This window comes from Cordyceps javanica, chromosome 3 (assembly GCF_051103115.1).
Source record: "Cordyceps javanica chromosome 3, complete sequence".
In the NCBI taxonomy this organism is placed as follows: Eukaryota; Fungi; Ascomycota; class Sordariomycetes; order Hypocreales; family Cordycipitaceae; genus Cordyceps; species Cordyceps javanica.
The window spans coordinates 2,272,945-2,292,047 of NC_139297.1; the positions used below are offsets into that span (position 1 = coordinate 2,272,945).

The 19,103-nt window shown below is 54.7% G+C and overlaps 6 protein-coding genes across 6 annotated transcripts; 3 read left to right on the plus strand and 3 right to left on the minus strand.

Annotated features, from left to right (window-relative positions):
* Nucleotides 1-138: 138 nt before the first annotated feature.
* Nucleotides 139-1,966, plus strand: V2A60_004897 (uncharacterized protein; the record flags this gene model as incomplete). The annotated part of the gene is made up of 4 exons (XM_083256211.1): nt 139-142; nt 1,024-1,178; nt 1,234-1,608; nt 1,943-1,966. The coding sequence occupies 4 exons, from the start codon at nt 139-141 to the stop codon at nt 1,964-1,966; spliced, it is 558 nt and encodes a 185-aa protein (XP_083112337.1).
* Nucleotides 1,967-2,329: 363 nt separating this feature from the next.
* On the plus strand, nt 2,330-2,785 carry V2A60_004898 (uncharacterized protein; the record flags this gene model as incomplete). The annotated part of the gene is made up of 1 exon (XM_083256212.1): nt 2,330-2,785. One exon carries the CDS (start codon nt 2,330-2,332, stop codon nt 2,783-2,785), a length of 456 nt encoding a protein of 151 aa, XP_083112338.1.
* A 254-nt stretch (nt 2,786-3,039) lies between these two features.
* Nucleotides 3,040-6,400, minus strand: V2A60_004899 (mismatch repair protein MSH3; the record flags this gene model as incomplete). The annotated part of the gene is made up of 2 exons (XM_083256213.1): nt 3,040-5,603; nt 5,662-6,400. 2 exons carry the CDS (start codon nt 6,398-6,400, stop codon nt 3,040-3,042), a joined length of 3,303 nt encoding a protein of 1,100 aa, XP_083112339.1.
* A 2,583-nt stretch (nt 6,401-8,983) lies between these two features.
* Nucleotides 8,984-12,610, plus strand: V2A60_004900 (uncharacterized protein; the record flags this gene model as incomplete). Its single annotated transcript, XM_083256214.1, has 2 exons — nt 8,984-12,077; nt 12,129-12,610. The coding sequence occupies 2 exons, from the start codon at nt 8,984-8,986 to the stop codon at nt 12,608-12,610; spliced, it is 3,576 nt and encodes a 1,191-aa protein (XP_083112340.1).
* Nucleotides 12,611-13,066: 456 nt separating this feature from the next.
* On the minus strand, nt 13,067-14,100 carry V2A60_004901 (phosphomannomutase SEC53; the record flags this gene model as incomplete). Its single annotated transcript, XM_083256215.1, has 3 exons — nt 13,067-13,319; nt 13,467-13,924; nt 14,005-14,100. 3 exons carry the CDS (start codon nt 14,098-14,100, stop codon nt 13,067-13,069), a joined length of 807 nt encoding a protein of 268 aa, XP_083112341.1.
* A 1,020-nt stretch (nt 14,101-15,120) lies between these two features.
* On the minus strand, nt 15,121-18,183 carry V2A60_004902 (Sodium/calcium exchanger protein-domain-containing protein; the record flags this gene model as incomplete). The annotated part of the gene is made up of 2 exons (XM_083256216.1): nt 15,121-15,454; nt 15,506-18,183. 2 exons carry the CDS (start codon nt 18,181-18,183, stop codon nt 15,121-15,123), a joined length of 3,012 nt encoding a protein of 1,003 aa, XP_083112342.1.
* Between the last annotated feature and the right edge of the window lie 920 nt (nt 18,184-19,103).

Sequence of the window (19,103 nt, forward strand, 5' to 3'; positions counted from 1 at the left end):
ACCTTGGATAGGTAAGGTGTAATGACTGGATGACTCAGTCTGTCTACTTCCAAAGGCACATGCTTCCACCATTTCTCCCCTTCTTCTTTTTTCCTACATCATGATCTCTCCAAGCGAATAGTGGAATCGAGCTCAACCATGCGTACCATCAAGTTGCAAACGACAACGGCGCATAATGACAGCTGGCCAGCATCCATGCCCACGCCGTTTACCCCCACCAGGCGACTCCGAAGGGCTCAATTGAGGCAACGACAAGCGAGATGGGCCGAGAAGCACGTTGTTCGCAGGTACCAAGGGATGTCTACTGCAGCAAGGACCGGCGGTACCATCCTAGCAATCTCTTCCGCAACGACCTCGCGGCTGACGGACTTTCGAGACTGCTCTGGGTACCATCAAAGTACCTTGTCTACCTATTTTTCACTCTCTACCTACACCAAGTGACACAGCCCAACCTTCCAGGATGCTTTCTGATGATATAGATTAAGCGAGCCGAGGTGCTGGTGCTCTCTCTCTCTTTCTTGCTTTCTTCCTCCAATTGCCCATCAGACCTCCTGCCTTACTCTCTCACGCCGGGTCGTGCAATTGACGCTACAGGACGCCTTCTCTTGTAAGTCAGCCTTCTCATCTACTTCCTCCCACGTTCCATAGAATTGCTAGCAGAGCTCTCCTGCAATTTCATGCCACGCCGGCACAACAGTTGCTCTTCTCCTGCCTTGGCGCAGGCTGCTTCTTTGCTCCTTGCTATCAGCCCACGGATTCTGCCGATTGCTGGCCGATGCTGACCTGGCGCTCTGTATGACCCCAGCGACATGTCTTCGGCAATAGACTAACATACGATTGAGCAGGCCATGGACGGATACAGTGGTATCGGGATCCCCAGAAATATACCTCTTATCTGCACTGTCTGCCCAGACTCTCCTAGATTTTCCGACGTTTCACATCTACTCACACACATTGCATCCAAAGGCCACTTGCATCATGAGACACAAACAAAGCTCAGAGCTCATCAAGACTTGGTTGCAGCCGTTACTCTGCAACAGTACGAACAATGGTATCACGAAAATGGAATCGAGGCTCTTCTCGTTGAACGTCTGAAAGCGAAACAAGTCAAGGAAGCTATGAGGGGCCGCCTTCATCGTGCAAACATTGCCAGCAAACCCACCAACGCGGCTCCCAGAGTAAGCCCTTCCAATTTTTCCAAAGACCGAAACTGGGTTCTGACGCCATTACCAGACTAAAAAGCGACCCAGACGGACGACCAACGGCTCGAACGAATACGCTGTTCAAGGCTTCGCCGAAGCTATCCCGATATACCCTGGCTTGTTCTCAGAAGGCAACGATTCAGAGATACCCGAAGAGCTTCTGCAAAATAACGACATGCTGTCGCTCAAGGGCCAAATATGGCCAGGCATGGGCAAAATGGATCTAGCCAATGAAGATATGAAACGGACCCGAAATCAACGAAAACCAAAGTCCGCGATTGACAAGATGCGTCGAACATCAGAAGGAATCGAGCCCACACAAGTAGTTTTGACCTCGGATTTCCAAGTCGAGCGTGTCAAAGGCGTGTATGACAGTTCTTCTCCAATACCGGGCCAGGAAGATGCGGTATGTAGAGCACCACCTTCTTTGAAATTGCTTTACTGATAGAATCAGACACCACCCCCACCAAAACGAACAGCGAGGGCAAGAAAGAGGCGAGAGCCGCTTGCGGATCTGTCCACCAATTTGCCCTTCGGACACCCAGATCGGGTCAATGCCAATATGTTCGTCGGGACAGCAGGACAAACAAGAACGCAAGCTCGGGCTTCGCACCCCATATATACCGGTACTTTGCCTCTCAGGCAGTCAATCAGACCACAAAATATCTTTCGGGGCGGGCAAAGCCCGCTAGGTCTGTCACCTAGCATATTAGTAGTTTGATTCTACTGACGCCTCACAGGTGTTTACGACGAACGAACCGTGATACCTTCGCTCAACCAAATTTCCAAGTGAGCATTGCGACAAAGACTCTACGGCTGGAGACTGATTATATAGGAACTCGAATTACGACTACCATGGAATGCCTACACTAAATCCCATCTCCCAGCCCAGTTCAAACTTGTTTGGACGGATTGTTACTCCGAGGGACACGATTACTTGCCAGAATAGCCCGTCTGGACTTCCCGATTTAAAGCATCATAATTCTTCTTCCCGTACTGTTTCTCCTGTCCGACTGTCTCGGAATGTGCACCTTCTGACTTGGCTGGTAGATTTCTCCCATCGTCCCGACACACCGAATTCGCTCAATATCAGTGCATTCGGTGGCGCGTCACGCTATGCACTCGCAATGAACTCGCACTTCTCTGCTTACGATCGCGGTCAAGGCATCGAGAATCACCCCATCACACCAAAACAGGAAGATTACTTTTCTCTTGGCGGGCAAACGTCGCTGCTGAATTCGAGCCCAAACTTTCTGAACATATCAGAAAGCAACCCATTGCTGAGCCAAGACCGCCCATTCTTCAGAAGCTATTTGCAGTCCCCGAGCAGTAAAAGCCATGAGCAAACCAAACCCCTTTCTGGGTTCAAGCCAATCAACTATCGCTCGGTACTCACCGAGCCGACGGAGAATATGGTCTCGCAAGACGTGTCGGTCAACGATATAAAAGTTGAGTCTCAACTTTGCGAGATTGTACACCCCAGCTTGCACAGCGGCAGCGACGAACCGAATTTCGATACCGACGGCACATGGACGGCCGATTCTATGCTTGATAGTCTGCCCGCAGAGCTGGGTCGTGGATAATCTGCAGTGCGATTAGTCCGGTCGAGGAATATGCTAATATGTTACTATGCTGTTGCATTGATAGTGTGTTTATGGAAATATTACTTAACCGGTTTCACACCATTCGAGATTCTATCTATATACACATGGGCGAACGGACGCATACTTGGTGTTTGCGGGGTATTATTTTGGCATGGGGGACTATCCTGTTTTAATCCTAATCCGACTTCCTTTATGATAATGTGTATACAGTGGGAATGAAGTACATTTTAGATTTACAGCTGGTCTATGCTGGCAATCAGATGGTCGAGTTGATCTGGGCTATCACCAATCACATCACTTAGCACGCGACAGGCTCCTTTAAGTCGTCGCATGCGCATTTCGGTCTCCATGGCACTCGACTTTTCCGCGGCAATGTCAATGACCTTTTTCGGAATATGTGCCAGACGGGCCACATTGAGTCCGTATGATCGGTGGGCAACGCCTTCGCCAACTTCGTAGAGAAAGGTAATCTCCTCGTCCCCATCTGGGCCCTTGTCGGCCTTGAACTTCATGTGGACGTTGGTCAAGCCCTCGAGGCCGTCGGCGACGCGGGCTAGGTTCTGGTAGTGAGTGATGAAGAGGGTGAGGCAGCGGGTCTCGGTGACGACGTGGTGCAGGACGGCCTGGGCGATGGCGGCGCCGTCGTGCGTGCTGGTACCGCGACCGAGCTCGTCGAGGATGACGAGGCTACGCGGAGTGGCTGCGCGGAGGATGCGGGCCGTCTCGGAGACCTCGACCATGAAGGTGGATTCGCTGGCGAAGAGGTTGTCGCGGGCGCCGGCGCGAGTGTGGATGGCGTCGCAGAGGGTCATGGAGAGAGCGTCGGCAGGGACAAAGGAGCCAACCTGGGCGAGCAGGACGATGAGGGAGAGTGCGCGCACAAAAGACGACTTGCCGCCCATATTAGGCCCCGTGACGAGGTGCGCGAGCGGCGCCGGGTGCGCGAGCGTCGTCGAGAAAGGGATGTAACCGCCGGCCAGGGTCTGCTCGGCCATGGGGTGGCGGCCCTGGGTGATGGCGACGGTGGGTGGCGCGCCGGGCGGGAGGAACTGCGGGCGCGTGTAGCCCGGCTGGGCGGCGACAGTGGCGAGGGAGAGCAGACAGTCGAGGGTCGCGAGGGCGGAGACGGCGTCGCGCAAGGGCTGGTACGCGGCGGCCACCTCAGCGAGGAGGGCCCGGAAGGCGGCATCGCAGGCGGCGGCGAGGGCCTCGCGGTGCTGGTCGCGCTCGGCGATGAACTGGATCACCTCGGGCGTATGGAAGCGTGATACCTTTTTGGTGCCCGATATCTTGGCCCACGAGGCCGGCACATGCTTGATGTCAGTGTTGGGGACCTCGATGAGAAACTCGATGCCGGCGACGGTGACATAGTCGACGGGCTTCTTTTTCCTGAGCCGCTCCGCGGCGGCAGAGCGGTGCTGGTCCAGCTGGTGCTCGACGTGGGCAATGCCCATCTGGTGGTCCTGCATGTCGTCGGTTTGGTGCTCATCGCGGAAGAAGCCGTACTTGTCATCCTTGCGCGCAGCGTCGAGGTTGATGCGGTCGAGGTACGAGACGACGAGGTCCAGGATCTGCGGCAGGGCGAGGACGGCATCGGTCAGGAGCGGCTCGTCAAAGCCCACGTCCTTGGGGCCCTTGACACGCACGTAGTGGCTGGAGATCTGTTGTAGGGCTTGTAGGACGGAGAGCAGCTCTGGCCGCGTACACTTGCCGTAGTAGATGCGAATGAGGCTGCGTTCGAGGTCCGTTCTCGTCTTGGACAGGAGTCGTTCGAGATCGTCGACGGGGCCCGTGGACCGCTTGCTATGGAGCTCCTGTACGGCAGCTAGACGCTCCTCGAGGCGGTCCTGGTTGAGGAGCGGGCGGCCGATCCACTTGCGCAGCAGGCGACGGCCGAAGCGCGTGCGCGTCTTGTCAATGGCCCAGAAGAGACTGCCGCGCTCGGTGTGGTCCGTCGCGTTGCGGTAAACCTCAAGGGACTCGAGTGTGGTGCCGTTGACGAGCATGTGCGAGCGCGTGCTGAAGCTCTCGAAGTATTTGGTGAGGTCGAAGATGTGCTCAAGCCCGTACTCGGTCAGATGGCCAATCATGGCGGAGAGGCAGATTGTGACGGGCTCGGGCAGCCGGAGAACCTTTTCCAGCAACGATGAGGACAGCTCGTTCTGAGATGAGTTGGCTTCCTTCAGCTTCTCAGCGTAGAATTGGGTGACATGAGAGGAGGCTTCCGCGGCCATGGTTTGCGATCGGGGAACACGCTCAACGCGACTGCGGTCGCCAAAGACGTTGGTGCTGCTGCCAGCAAGATGCTGGATCAGCTTGTCGGTTGCTTTTGTGAGGTCACCGACAATGACAAACTCGCATGGCGAGATGTGCAGTAGCCTCGTCTCAATCTCGCTGCGCATGAAACCATCCTCAAATGTGTCGTAGATGATGTCGCCCGTGGCAGGCTGCACGGCGAGAATGCCCACGTCGACCTTTTCGTCGGTGCCCGAGCCCTTGGCCTTGGATTCTGTGATGCAGAGGAGGTATCCGCCAGAGGAAGGCGTGTTACCGCCCTTGGTAGACTGCTCCAAGTCACCGTTCTCGTCAATGTAGGTACCCTTGGTGTAGAGGTTGGTGAGCTTGCGCGTAAAAGGCGTGTTCCGGTTATCGCCGACTTTTTTCAGCGCTGCCGTTTCAACCTGGCGGACGACGCCAACTTTGTGACCGGCGGCAACGAGACGGCGAGCGTGGACGGGCAGTCGGTGGACGGGGATGCTGGCAGAGGCGAACCGATCAAGATGGGCTTCCGAGGGGTCTGTGTCGAAAATTTTGTTAGCTGAGTGGTGCGAAACGTGGATTTTGCCACAACTTACGCTCGTCATAGCGCATCTTTCCAGGGATGCAGACGATGCTGAGTTCTTTGGCAGCGATGCGGGCGTCGTCGCCAAAGAAGCGGAACTTGTAGCCGACCTCGACAATTAGGACAGTGTCCAGGTGCCTACGCTTGATATCCAAAAACTGAACCTCCATTGGTGTGAGTTTTCCGGTCTTTGAGCCCTTTTTCTTTGACTTTGGTGCTGGCACATCGTCCTCGTCTGCTTCTCCATCACCATCCTCGTTCTCTTCCGTCGCATGATCTTGTGCGACTCGTGATCTCCAATTCATGGCATCGGGATGGCCAAGCTTCTTGACAAACTTGGTATGCAAATCCGCGTACTTTTTCCTTGTCGCCTCATCTTCGACATCATCGCCGCCCTCTGTCTGGTCTGTGCTTGTCGGCACCGTGCCGTACGAGTAGCGTTGGGCGCGCGCGGAAGCCGGCGTCGTTTGCACGGCGGGACCAGCATCGTCACCATCGTCAGAGACGGCGGAGGTCTTTGCCTTTTTGGAATCCCGGTTTATATCATGGTTTTCTTTGTCGGCAAACTCGTCAATGGATCGCTTGCGTTCGGTCGCGGTCGCGGCCGCCGAAGCGGACACTCCCCGAGGTGGCTTGCTGGGAGTTGGGGACTGGGTAGAGGTTGGCGGCTTGGAGCTCGAAGACGCCTTTGGCGTGAAGAAGGATGTCAATGATTGCTGCTTCTTTCCGGCGGGGGTTGAGGCGGGCGGCATGATGGGCGACTACGGCGGCATTGGCCGCTGGATCTCGAGGGAGAAACTGCAAAGCTGCGGAAGGGCTTGGTTGTCAAGTCGCAGCGTATCCGAGAACGCGTAGTGGGCAGTTTTTTGGCTGGCGAGACGCGTTGAGAGGTCCCACTTTTGGCCGTTGCGAGCCTGCGAGGTAAGTACTGAGTACATGGTGGGGTGTTTGAATCGAAGTAAGACGAGGGTGCTAAGTAGCTTTGGCTATTCCGTTTTATATTCTTTTCTTCTTGGAATGAGCAGAGGGGAAAATATGACGGAGCCGCTCATAGAAGCTGTGTATGCTGTAGGTTTGCTACGAGACGCTTTGCTACGACTTTTGCATGTTGCACCTTTGCATGCTGAGATCAACGCGATGGGTGGTGATTCGGTATAACCTTGGCAGAAACCATGCAACTACCAGAGAAGAGAAAAAGAAAAAGAAAAAGAAAAGAAATCAGCATGTAGGGTCCAAAAAAGGTCATAACTCAACGAGTGAATCATGCCCGCCACCTAAATTTAGTAAATTACACAGCAACAATGGCCTCAAGCCCGTCTCGTTCGTTGTGTTGATGTCCTTGGCAGGCTTCGGTCGACGGGGACTGAGCGGTACTCGATGGTGAGTATCTGCAGAGATGATGTTTCTTTCATGTACAAATGATCTAGACATTGGATTGGATGAAAAACACATGCAAGAACAAAGGTATTTTTCACAATGCAGGCGCCTATCTCATTCTGGTGATGGCATTGGTGGTGATTTTGTTGCAGGTGTTGTTGCTGCTGCCGCTGTTGCAATTGCTGTTGGTGTTGCTTGTTGGTGGTCGTGGTGACGATGATGATGCTTGTATAGTACCAGTAGGAGGACAAAAATCACGGCTGAAGTCAAATGAGGCGTAGACGGAAAGGTGCATCGAAAAACCTAGACTGGCAGTGGTCTTCTTTCAAAACACCCTCCATGTCCGTGACCAGGTGTTGCTTCCGTCACGCCGTTTGGGGATACAAACAACAGGTCCTGCCTACATCAATAAAGGAGGCCGATGGCGGTCTTCCAGGTACCTACTCAGTACTCCGTAGATGCTCTCTGAAATGGATCATGAACTCAGGAACGCCCCTATCCTTTGCCCCAGGTCACTTACTAGGTCGGGCAGCGGAGAGTCGGGGACAGATGATGGAGTTTGCTTGGCACCAAAAGATGAGCGCTTACAGCTTGTCCAGTCACAAAGTCGAGGCGTTGAAAGCTGGGCGCTTACACGCTGGGTCATTTGGGGGGATCGGCCAATCAGTGGCGAGCCAGGCTCGACCCACCCGGCCTACCGTCGATGCTAAGAGGCCGAGGTCCACAGCGAGCAGACCACTCGGAGGGTGTCGAGGAGGTCGAGCAGTCGAGGTTCTCAAGCACAGGTACTGGTTCGCAAGCATTTGAGGTGAGTCAGTCAGTAGGAATCAGCTACTTGGTGTCAGAATTCCCTCCCCAGCGAGCTTCGTAGCCATGCGGTAATGCCGGTGCAGGTGCTGGGGCGCAGCGTGTTGCAACTTGCCAGTGGCTGCAGCTGGCAATTTACGACGAGTTACTGAGTAGCTTACTGGCTAGTCCTCTGCTCTTTGGTGGGCTCCGGCACCTGGGGCCAGCTAGTTGCCGCCCGTCTGGACCCCACAGACCCCTGCCCGGAGCTGCTACTGGTGCGGACTACTGACCTCTTTCTTACCAGTCCAACTTACTCAGTACCTACGACTAATAAAGCAAGGTACCAATACTAAGGTAAGGCACTGCAAGCTACTGTGAGTCCGTGAGGGGTTCCTCTGCCCCATTTGCACGTTCCCAGCTCATACTATGTAGAAGCACGCAGCCAAAGGTCGCAGTGGCCAAGCTTTTGGGTGTTACTTGGCCATTCGATATTCGACGGCTCCCTTCCGTCAAATACCTACCTACCTTGCCTTTATTCCCTCTCAGGATTGTGCCGCAACTTCTGAGCCCCATCCCTTTAGCTTTACCCTGGCCCTGTCCAATCCCCAATGCCACCTCCCCTCCCATGCCAAAGTCCTCTTCCAGCCCATCTCGCCCAGAGTCCATGTACCGCCTGCTCGGCCTCCATAAGGTAGGTACGTCGTAAACCCGCCGCCGCCGCCCAGCCCTCCTGCCTTGCTCAACTCTTTTCCCTCACCCTCTGCACCACCTTTTTATTTCTCGTGGCAGCTTCAGCCTGCCTGCCCTTTCCCTCCACCGTCTTTCTTCCATACAACAACCAGATTCGCGCAGCTCTTTTACACGTCTCTCTCCCTTACTCGCCCGCAACCCAGATATCCAGATCCTAGCGCGGCCGGCCTGTTCTGCGACCCGTTGGAGAACCACCCCGCCACCAAACAGCAGCTTCGCACCAAGTTTGTGTCACCAGCTGCTGCGCGCCCCTCTGTTCTATATTGTATTTGCGCGAGCATCTCTACCAGCCCGTATTCGCGGCGGCCGTCCTTTTCGAGGACACCAAATAGACTGCGCTGCGCTGTGCGCTGCTCTCTGTCTGCCGCCGCTCCCGCCTTACACGATCCAAGCTTCGAACAATGCACAACCCCGGAACAATGACGACGGCTAGCCGTGGCATCCCCGACCAGGAAATGTTCCTGAGCAGACCTGCCCCGGACGATGGAGGTGACAGCCCGACTGTCGAACCTCTGCGCATTTTTAAGCCTACCAGCCCTCAGCCAAACTCGCGCACCTCGTCAGCCTCAAACAGCAAACCTGCCTTTCCTCTACCACCTGGCGCATCCAGCTCCGCCGCACCTCTGCCATTCCCGGACGATGACGAGATCCATAGACCGACGCCCGCAAAGCCCTACGGGGCCGCATACAACGATACGACGCCGCGTCTAGACACCAGTCTCACCGATCGTAGGCCTGGTCTCGCTGAACGTCGCGGCGCTGCTCCCAAAGTCATTCATTCACCCTCCAGTCCCGACTCTGACCAAGGCTTGTTTGCTCGACCCCTCAAGGAGCAAGCCCGCCCGGCAGCACAACCTTCGGTTTATTCCAACTACCAGAACAAGACTTACTACCCACCACCAGGAGCTGCTGCCTCCTCCGCCTCCTCCGCCTCAGCTTCTACCACGTCGTTGCCACAGCCAGCAGCCGTCACCCACCTGAAGCAGTCTGATCAGCCTGTCAATCGCTTCCCGTCGACGGCTTCAAACTCCACCACCAAAGCCACTCGCGGCTCACCTCCACCCCCGGAGACTCCAATCGTCGAGCCTGGTGTCATCCCTGGTGGAGGCATCGAGGCTCGCTACGCTGCCTCTGGCATCTCTGGCACGGCAACTCTTACAAGCCTGCAGGCTAGCCAAGCGCAGAGCGCTGCTGCCGCCCAAAGACTCGCGCAATATGGAAATCAGGCGCCTCAACCCCAGCGACCATGGACACCGACAGAGACTCCCGACCAGGCACCCTCAGGTCCACCCACCGTCTACCAAGGCTCCAATGTCATATCGAGCCCTCAGCCGCAGAGAACTCAGACAGCTCCCCCACAGCAGCCTGTCCAGACTCAAAGTAATCAGGGCAATCAGCAAGTTCAAGTGAGCGTTCTCGAACAAGACTTTCAACGCCTCGGCACTAGCTCGCCTCCGCCGGCATACTCCAGCGTCAACCCGGGAGGAAACTCGTCATACCCAAACGAAAAGCGCCGCCCGCAGCAAAATGGCACCGCTCGTCCAGCTCCCGCCGCGGCGCAACCGACTCAGACCAATGTCATGGCCTCGAGCCAAAAACCAGTTGCTTCGAGCTCGGCTGCCGCTGCCGGCTCTGCCGGCTCAGCCGCTGGAGCGCCAATCCTGTCTCCAGCCCTGCAACATCCAGGACACCCTGCCTTTGCTAATGACCCTCGGCCAGAGCAGCCTGCTGCGCCGCAGAAGAACGGTGCATCGCCTGAGGTTCAGACAATAGGCCCTGGGCCGGCTTCACCACCGCCGCTCCCGGAAGGTTGGATTGCTCATCTTGATCAAACTTCTGGCCAATATTACTACATCCATCTCGCGACTCAGGCCACTCAATGGGAGTTTCCCAAGGGCCCGAACCCCATTCAACCCGAACAGACGCCGCTATCCCCTACCGCTTCGACATACGGAAATCCACTAATGTCCCCCGTTTTTGGCAAGCAAAGCTTAGCCTCGCCCATGTTCCCTCCCCATACTCCTGGTTATGCAGAGAGTATAATGAGCGTGGCCGTTTCTCAAGCTCCCACTGCCGGGTTCTCCGGCCCTCCTCCCTCCGCAGGTGTAGACATGTATCGGATCCAACCTACAAACGGTGTATACTTTGGGCCTTATTTGCGCTATGTCAATATGGATATTGAGAAAGGCATCTGGTTTGGTAGCATCCTGATTGTGACGGACTCGCCTCAGCCACCCACCATTCACATTCACCTCAGTGCGGATCTGTCCCCAAGCCCCAGACAGCTGGAACCACACGCCATTTACACACATCAAAGATGGACATTCTACAAGTACGACATCGATCTTCAGATGGGTGAGGGTGGTACTGAGAGATGGACATACGCCGTTACTTCGCACCTTGGCTGCACTCGTTACGAGTTCGTCGTTGCTGGCAAACACGAAACGGGTTGGCGATTTATCGCCCATTCCGGAAATGACTTTGCCGCCAGCACATCCCAAAACGAGCGCGGCAAACTTGGTGGCATCGGTTTCATGTGGAAAGATGTCTTGCAGAAGAACGTCGACTGTGGAGGTTTCCACGCCCAGCTCGGTCTAGGAGATCAGATCTACGGCGATCGTCTGTGGAAAGAGGTGCCTCTGCTGAAGCAGTGGCTCGCAATGAGTGGCCGCGATAACAAGAAAGGCACTCAATGGACGGCACGTCATGAGGAAGACGTGTCCCACGCCTACTTCCACTACTATACCAGCCATTTTGATCAGCCATTCTTGCGCGAAGCGTTCGCTCAAATTCCTCACGTCCTGCAGATTGATGATCATGATATTTTTGATGGGTATGGATCATACCCGCAGTACATGCAAGCTTCGCCAATTTTCAAGAACATTGGCCGTGTTGCCACCGAAATGTATTTGCTATTCCAGCACCATACAACGGTAGATATTATGAGAAATGTCAGAACTGATCACGACATTTTCACCATTACCGGAACTGGTTGGCATTTTGTCAAATACTTGGGCCCTGCCATGGCCGTAGTCGGCACCGACTGTCGATCTGAACGAACGCAAGCACGCGTGATGGCCGGGCCTACGTATCAGGGCATATTTCCCAAGGTGGCAACTCTTCCGCCAAGCGTTCAGCACGTGGTATGGATGGTATCTGTACCACTGATCTTTCCCCGGTTGGAGGCCGTCGAAAGTATTGCCAACACTGTCGCGGCTGGAAAAAAGGCTGTGAACACGACCTACAACATCCTCGGCAAGGTCACGAGCTCAGTCGCTGGTGTTGTTGGTGGCAAAGAGGTTGTGGCCCAAGGGTTCTCCCAAGTTAAGAAGGCGGTTGGAAAAACCGGACTCATGGGCAATGTGCTGAACCAATTTGGAGAGCTCGATATTCAGGAGGTACTCAAGGATATGTGGACTCACGACACAAAGGATCTGGAACGAACGTACTTTATTCGCACCCTGCAAGGCATTGCACAACAAAAAGGAGTTCGCATGACATTCCTCTCAGGTGGTAAGTTTTCTCGTGTCCTTGCTGCATGTTTTTAAAATTAATCAAGAACAGATGTCAACGCAGCTGGCGCCGGCCTTGTCCACGATCCCACCCACCCCGGCGACCACAAGACCATGTACCAGATTATCACGTCGCCAATCGTAGCAGCACCTCAGGGCGGCTACGTCCTGAAGCTGTTGCATAATCAAAAGACACTCTATGTGCCGCAAAACGGCCAAAAGTCCACGCATGAGGTCTCTGATACCAAGGAGGACATGATGGAGATTTTCCACAACGATGCCAGCGGAGGGGTGCGGGAACTCAAGAAGCTTATGGGACGCAGAAACTATGCAGCTTTTGTCGCCTATGACCAGGAAGCGATCATGGCCCAGAATCAGCCGCCATTCAGCCCCAACCCAAGCGTGAACAGCTCGCAGCAGGGTCTGAGCAAGCTGAGTTTGGCGGTTGACTTTGTTGTGCAAGGAGATGGGCCATATGCAACGACGACCAAGTACGGGCCAGTGATTATCCCGCATCTTGAGTTTGGTAGATAGTTTATGGAATAGGGCGCCGAGCGAGCGTCTGACTGGCTGACGTGAGGTTTTTATTTTCCTGCAATTGAGATGTCTGAGATGGCAATGGTTGATGTTGGATATACCTTGGACCCCCCAAACGACTGGCGAAAACGGAAATCTTTTCTAGCTATTTTGTTACTATTTTTGTTTGCATTCTTGTTTGCATTCTTGTTTCGATTCTTTTTCTCAAGCTTAATAGCAGCCAATTTATATTAGATGGCATAGATGTCGGATACTACCGTAATGTAGTCATCATGTCTTGGATAAGGTCATGTTGTATTTGTTGTTTACATCCTCGAGTCCTCGTCCGAAGGGCTACTTTTCTTCAGAGCTGCGCCGTCTGTTGCCGCTCTTGTAGCGTTGTTTGCTTCTCCCCCTTGACAAAGATTCTCTCTATTGTTCCCATTATTAGGCAGTCACTTCTTCTATTTCAAACTACAGGCCAAAGACCTCCTTAAGTATGGTCATGGTGTCCTCGGGGCCCTTGACCGAGTGGCCGATGGTGCGGGGATCCTCGTAGATTTCGTAGTCGTTGCCGCCCTTGGCCGTCTTGTCGCCAAAGAAGTGAATGTGCTTGTAGGCGATGCCATTGGGCTTCTTGGCCTCGTCCTCGAGGTGCTTGAGGCAGTAGGTCTTGTCCCAGCCAGTGGGGAAGACATCAAAGGAGATTTGGCCGCCGATGGAGAAGCTGTGCGTTGTTGGGGGAAAAGCGTACAGGTTAGCTTTTTGTTTTGTTTTGTTTTGCCAATGCAGTGAATAAGGGGGGATAAAGAAGCAAAGATGGACAGAAAAGAGAGGCGGAGAGGGGAAAAAGAGAGAGGTTGAAGAAACGTACGTCAGGCCGAGGTGGCCAAACTTTTCCTTGAGCACGGCGACAAACTTTTCGCGCACCTTGGCCTCCTTGTCGTAGGCCTCGAACTCGTTGCGCTCCTTGTTGCTGGCGTTGCGGCCGACGGGGCTGATGTTGATCATGCCGTTGCGGAACTCGATAAAGGTGCCGCGCTTGACGGGGATGTCGAGGTCGGCGACGTAGTGCAGCACAAAGTTGGCCAGCTCCTTGTACCGGTCCTCGCCGATCCACTGGATGAAGCTGTTGGAGGGCAGCGCCTGGCCGAGCTTGAAGGCCGTGAGGCCGTTCTCGGAGAAGCAAAAGTCAAAGAGCGTCGTGACCGGCGCGCCGGCGGGCCCGCCGAGCTGCTCCTCCTGCTTGGCCAGGTCGGAGCCGCCGACGAAGCCGATGGCGCACTTTTGCCGCAGGGCGCGCAGGATGGCGAGGATCTCGGGGGAGGCGTCCTATTACGTTTTTCACGTCGCGCGGGCGGTCAGCCTTTTTTGGGGGGGGGAGGGGAGGGGGGGATGGTTGTATGGCTTACCAGACGGGCAGGCGTCAGGGTACCGTCGACGTCAAAGAGGCAGATGGTATCCTTGAGAGGACGCTCCTCGAGAGGCGGGTAGGTAGCGTCGGCCATGATTGTTGTGTATAGGTTTTTGTTGTATATAATGTTCGTTGATGGACGCGCGGGGTGCGGGGATGGTGGAGGGGTGAGGCGGAATGGGTTTAATGTTGCCGTTTCTAAGCCTAATGCCAGTCGTGTTAGTGTCAATTGGTTCCCTTTCTTTGTGAGAACCAGAAAAAAGCAAATTCCATACTGTCTGCAAATCAAACTTGCTGCCGTCTTCCCTCGAAAAAGATGGGGGGGCGAGAAGGAAAGCAAAGGCCAGATAAGGTTGTGCACTGGTATTGAAATTGGATTGATTAACTAGGGGGGGAACGTAAGGAGGGGTTCCAAGCTTATTATTTCAAAAGTGCCACCCTGTTTTTCTTTTTGGAGGGGTAGCTCTGGGTCAGGCCCGAACCAAACAGACCAGGCGGTGTAGGTTAGTACAGAGAGCATGCTCCTGGATTGGGCCACTAATCGGCGGCTGGTCAGGGGCGTGTCATTCGGCCCGCGATGAGGGGAACAGCAATCCGTCTAATGTTGATTGACGTGAGAGAAGTTGCATTGCGGACTGGTTGTGGTATAGCAGAGCAAGCTGTAGCAATATCCCGAGTAGCATCTAGAACGATCGAATCCTTTCTTTTCAACTTTTCTTTCTGGCTCGCCAGAGGTGAGCTTGCTTTCTTCTGCCCTGCGCTGTGCTTCGTCTCTCCACGTTTTATCCGAAATCACCAATAAACCACCGCGCGCAAGGCCACGACTTTTGCCCGCGGACCCCCATCGACCAATGCCAAGAAAACTACATTCTGCCATGACAACAATAGAAGCAATTTCCCTCTTTCTACTCGCAAGAGTCACGCCCAAGGTTGCCACATGGTGAATACGTACCCTACCCGCCATGACAGCAAATCATCTCGCTTTCCAAAGCAGTCAACGCCAATTCAGATATAGAAATACAAGATGGATATGGAACGAAAATAAAATGCTAGATTCTCGACAGCGCTAAACAGCAGAGGAGAAAACAAGGATGGAAACCAAAACAAAAAGGGATCAGCTATTGGACCCGCCCCAAACGCCGCTCACTTCCATGGCCACGTTCACAGCCGTGCTGATTGACCACACAGCTATCAACGCCCAGCCAATCTTGCGGCTTAGCACCCATTTGTTCATCGGCACCGCAATCAGCAAACCGCCCAATATGATCAATAGCGTCACTGACGAGACGAGCAGCGTGCCGCCAATCTTGACAGGATACGGGCCGTAGTGCACCGGTCGGTGAGGGTGCTTACCCCTTTCGTGGTTTGCGCCCTGAATCATCATCAGGACGCCGCCGATGCCGATACCCAGCAAAATGTTCAGCAGCGGGCCACCAAAACACGCGGACCTGTTCATGTCAGCACAAACTCGACCTTTCGCTTCCTCTTGCTCTACTTACAATGCCATGACAGGGTGGCCTAGTCTGGCCACGGTAATATCAGCCACCAAATCGCCAACGCTGTTGCCCGCCGCAAAGATGGTCAGCCCCAATAGCGCTTCCGAAATGTCCAGCACCACACCGAGCGTCTGCAACACGCCAACCACCTCGCCGGCGATTGTGGAGATCCACGCAATGCTAATCACGAAGCCCAGAAAGCACAGCACGTAATGATGCTTGGGGCGAATATGCTCGACAGTTACGATGACCAGTATCGCTAGCAAGACCAACGATAACAGCAAGGAATACAACACCATTTTGACCAATGTTCTCCTTGGATTCTCCCAGTCATCCAACTTGTTAGCCCACAAGATAAACACTGCAAATAGCGGTCCCGTAAACAGCTGCACGCAGACAAGCCATCTGTTCCAAGTCCCAGGGTCCGCAGCACTGTTGTCGGCAGAAGGAAAGTCCGACAGCGCCTTATTGGCGACGGCCGTCGACGCTGCTTCGGCCGCGCATAGAGGGTTGACAAGTGTGCTCTCGTTTGTCAGAGCTTGCAACCGCGGTGACTGGCGGCATGATGAGGAATGGCTTGCGGTGCGGTTCTCATGGTTGCGATATCTTTCCCACTCTGCGGTACCTTCTCGCTGGCCGTTGTGCAGAGCCCGATCAAGATCGCCTACAATGATCTCGTGACCGGACTGTGATGCTATGGTCACATCAGTGTGGTCATCTTCGTCTTCCTCGGGTTCAACCACGGGTAGCGTCAAGACCAAGAGGAAGATGCTGGGAACAGATATAGCACTGACGAAACGATCCCACCAAGTCTTGCTCCTCCAACCCTGTAGTGTTGGAAACAAGGTTGCTAGAATAATGTGTGGGGGTGGCAGGACGGAATAAGGCCACCAGAAGACAGGTTTCGGTTCAGCGACACAGTCGCAGTCGCGCAAAGAGCCAGGTAACTCAGTCCGTCGTCCCACGGCCGGAGACGGAAGCATGAATTCGCCGGGCTCCGCGTGTGGCGATGGTGTAAGGAGAACTGGCGAGTCCATGAATTGAGGAAACGGCGAGTTGGGTGCCGAGCCGTCGCTGTGGCCGCTGTGGCCGCTGTAGCCACTGTGACCGTTGTGGCCACCCTGACGTGTTGGTGGCCGCACGACAAGCAATGGCAGATTCGTATCACGCTGGCTCTTTACTGTCCCGCTTGTCGATGCTGAGCTAGCATTGGTTGGCGGAGGGGCCAAGCTGCCACCGACAGTATAGGAGGGCGAGAGCGGTGACGCGGTGGCAGCGCCGTCGCGTTGCCCTGTCCCTCGCTCGCCGTCGCTCAACAAGTCTTCTGTTTCGGTTATCACTCCGGGAGCTGTCGATGTTGAGAAGGCCCGCCTACGTTCATGTCCACTTGGTTCAAAACGAGGGTTCGGCTGGGAGTGCGCAACGCTAGACGGCTCTGCAAATGAAGAACCGCGTTGTCGTTCTTGAGGGATATGGTTGAATGAACGACTACGGCTCGGCATGTTGGAGAGTTGCCAGTTGCTTTCACGCTGGAGTTGAGCGAGAGCAGACCGGAATTCCAAGGCGCCGACAAGACTGGGTCTAATTGGTGTCTTGGTATTTCTCCGGGCCCGGTTAGTTCGCAGCACGCGCATACTTCGAGAGACTTCGGCAGCAACCATTCTCTCGTGATCTTGCGCTTGCTCGTCGGCAACCTCGTCCCAATCCTGCCCCTCGAGTTCAAGGCGCGGGCCGGACTCCAAGGCGGAGATGTCGGGCCTGGACTGCTCATGGGCGCCATGGGTGCGGTCCACGTCGTCGGGGTCATCGCGGTATGGCTCGCCAGCTAGCTCGTCGTTGGCTTGGTTGGCGGAGCCGTAGAAATGGCTGCGAGCTTCGCCTTCGCGACGAAGCCGTAGCTTTCTGCGTGAGAAATACCAGTGCCATCCAACAACGGTAGCCACATACAAAAAGTAAAAACCAATCATGGCCCAACATTCCCAAAAATGTAGACTCCCGTCCGCTAGGAAGATCATGGTGAAAACGACAGCAACAATGAGGAAGAAAATGTCTCGCACGTAGGACCTTCGGTCAACCTTGAATTCGCGTACCAGGGCCATGGAACCTGCAACGACGCCACTGATGAAGCAGGCAGCGCCGAGCAACTCGCCAACAGCCATGCTGGCGCTGTTAGAGGCCATGGCAGCCAAGGTGCTGAAGACGTCGGGGGAGCCATTGCCGAGGGCCAGGAATGTCACACCGGCGAAGCTTTCACTCAGTCGGAGGATAGTAGCGATGGTACTGAGGTTGATGCTGAAGAAGTCGCTAGCGGCAATTCCGATGGTGGTGAAGAGCATCCCCAGCCAAAGGACAATCAAGATGAAGGCAACCGGCTGCGCATGGTTGAGCTTGCAATAGTAAAGATCCAAATAGGATAGGAGGCCGGCATCATCATCCCTGCAGTACTGTTTGACAAAAGCACACTGATCCTCGGCGAGGCGGACATCTCGGCATTCCGGTTCGGCGTGCTTGCTCCGAGACACAAGGCGGGGGGCGAGATCGGAGGCGAGGGTTCCTGGAGGTGGCCGGTCCTGATTTTGCACAAGAAACGAGTATGCAGAGAGGATGGTGATGATTAGGAGAGTTGCGGCGAAGGGCCAGGTGCTGAGTCGTCGGCGGCCTCGAGCTAGGACTGGAGCCATGGTAGCGGCAGATGCATCTCGGGATTGCGACGGATTGGGCCAGCGACACGGGAATGTAGAGAGAGTGAGGTGACAGCAGAATGTATCGAGGCCTGTGTGTTGGTGAGGCCAGGTGAAGCCGACGCCAAAGATTTTCTAGAAGGTTATCATGCGAGAGTTGAAGGTGCGCGAATGGTGACGTGATGGGCAAGCCAGTCGTAGAGCAGCCATTGGCATAAGGTAAGTGATGAACGGACTGGTCCAATTTATTATTGAGCCGACACTATTCTGGTGGCGGCAGCGGGCACTGGCGCGCCATGGTTACAGCGCATTGGGCACCACGAAACTGAGCCGGAGCTGGTGGCTGCAGATGTTTAGCGTATGTGGCTCCCGGAGGTAAGACCACAGGGACTTATTTTACAGAGTTGACAGGTAAGGAGTATGTAAGGGACTTGGTGCCTTTCTTCTGGGGAAATACATTCCTACATACCTTTTCTTTGTCAGATCTGTTGGTTTCCTTTTTCAAAGCACCAGATTACTTATAGCTAGCTACCTTACGTACGCATACTGAATAAGACTGTCCGCAAATCACTGGAATCTCGACGAAGAAAAAACCGGTAATTTCCCCGGTCAAGCATGGGAAAATAAAAAGAGCCCCCACGACACCTGTCCCCTCCCGCGTGCCTCGTGCCTTGTGTGCCCAGGCGGCCTCCGGCACCGCTCGTGCACCCATGATAAAGCAGGTACAGCGTTGGGTGGCTGACCGCCTAACCTAAAATGCCAGGTTTTGCTGGTCAACCGGTATAAAGCACTTATTATTGAGTTATTACATATGAACCCACCCAATCCGGTGCTTGGCGCGCCGCTTGTGGCTCAACTCACGTGTGGCGGCATTAATGAAGTGAAGCTCAGCCGGCCCCCCAGCATCCACTAGCCACATC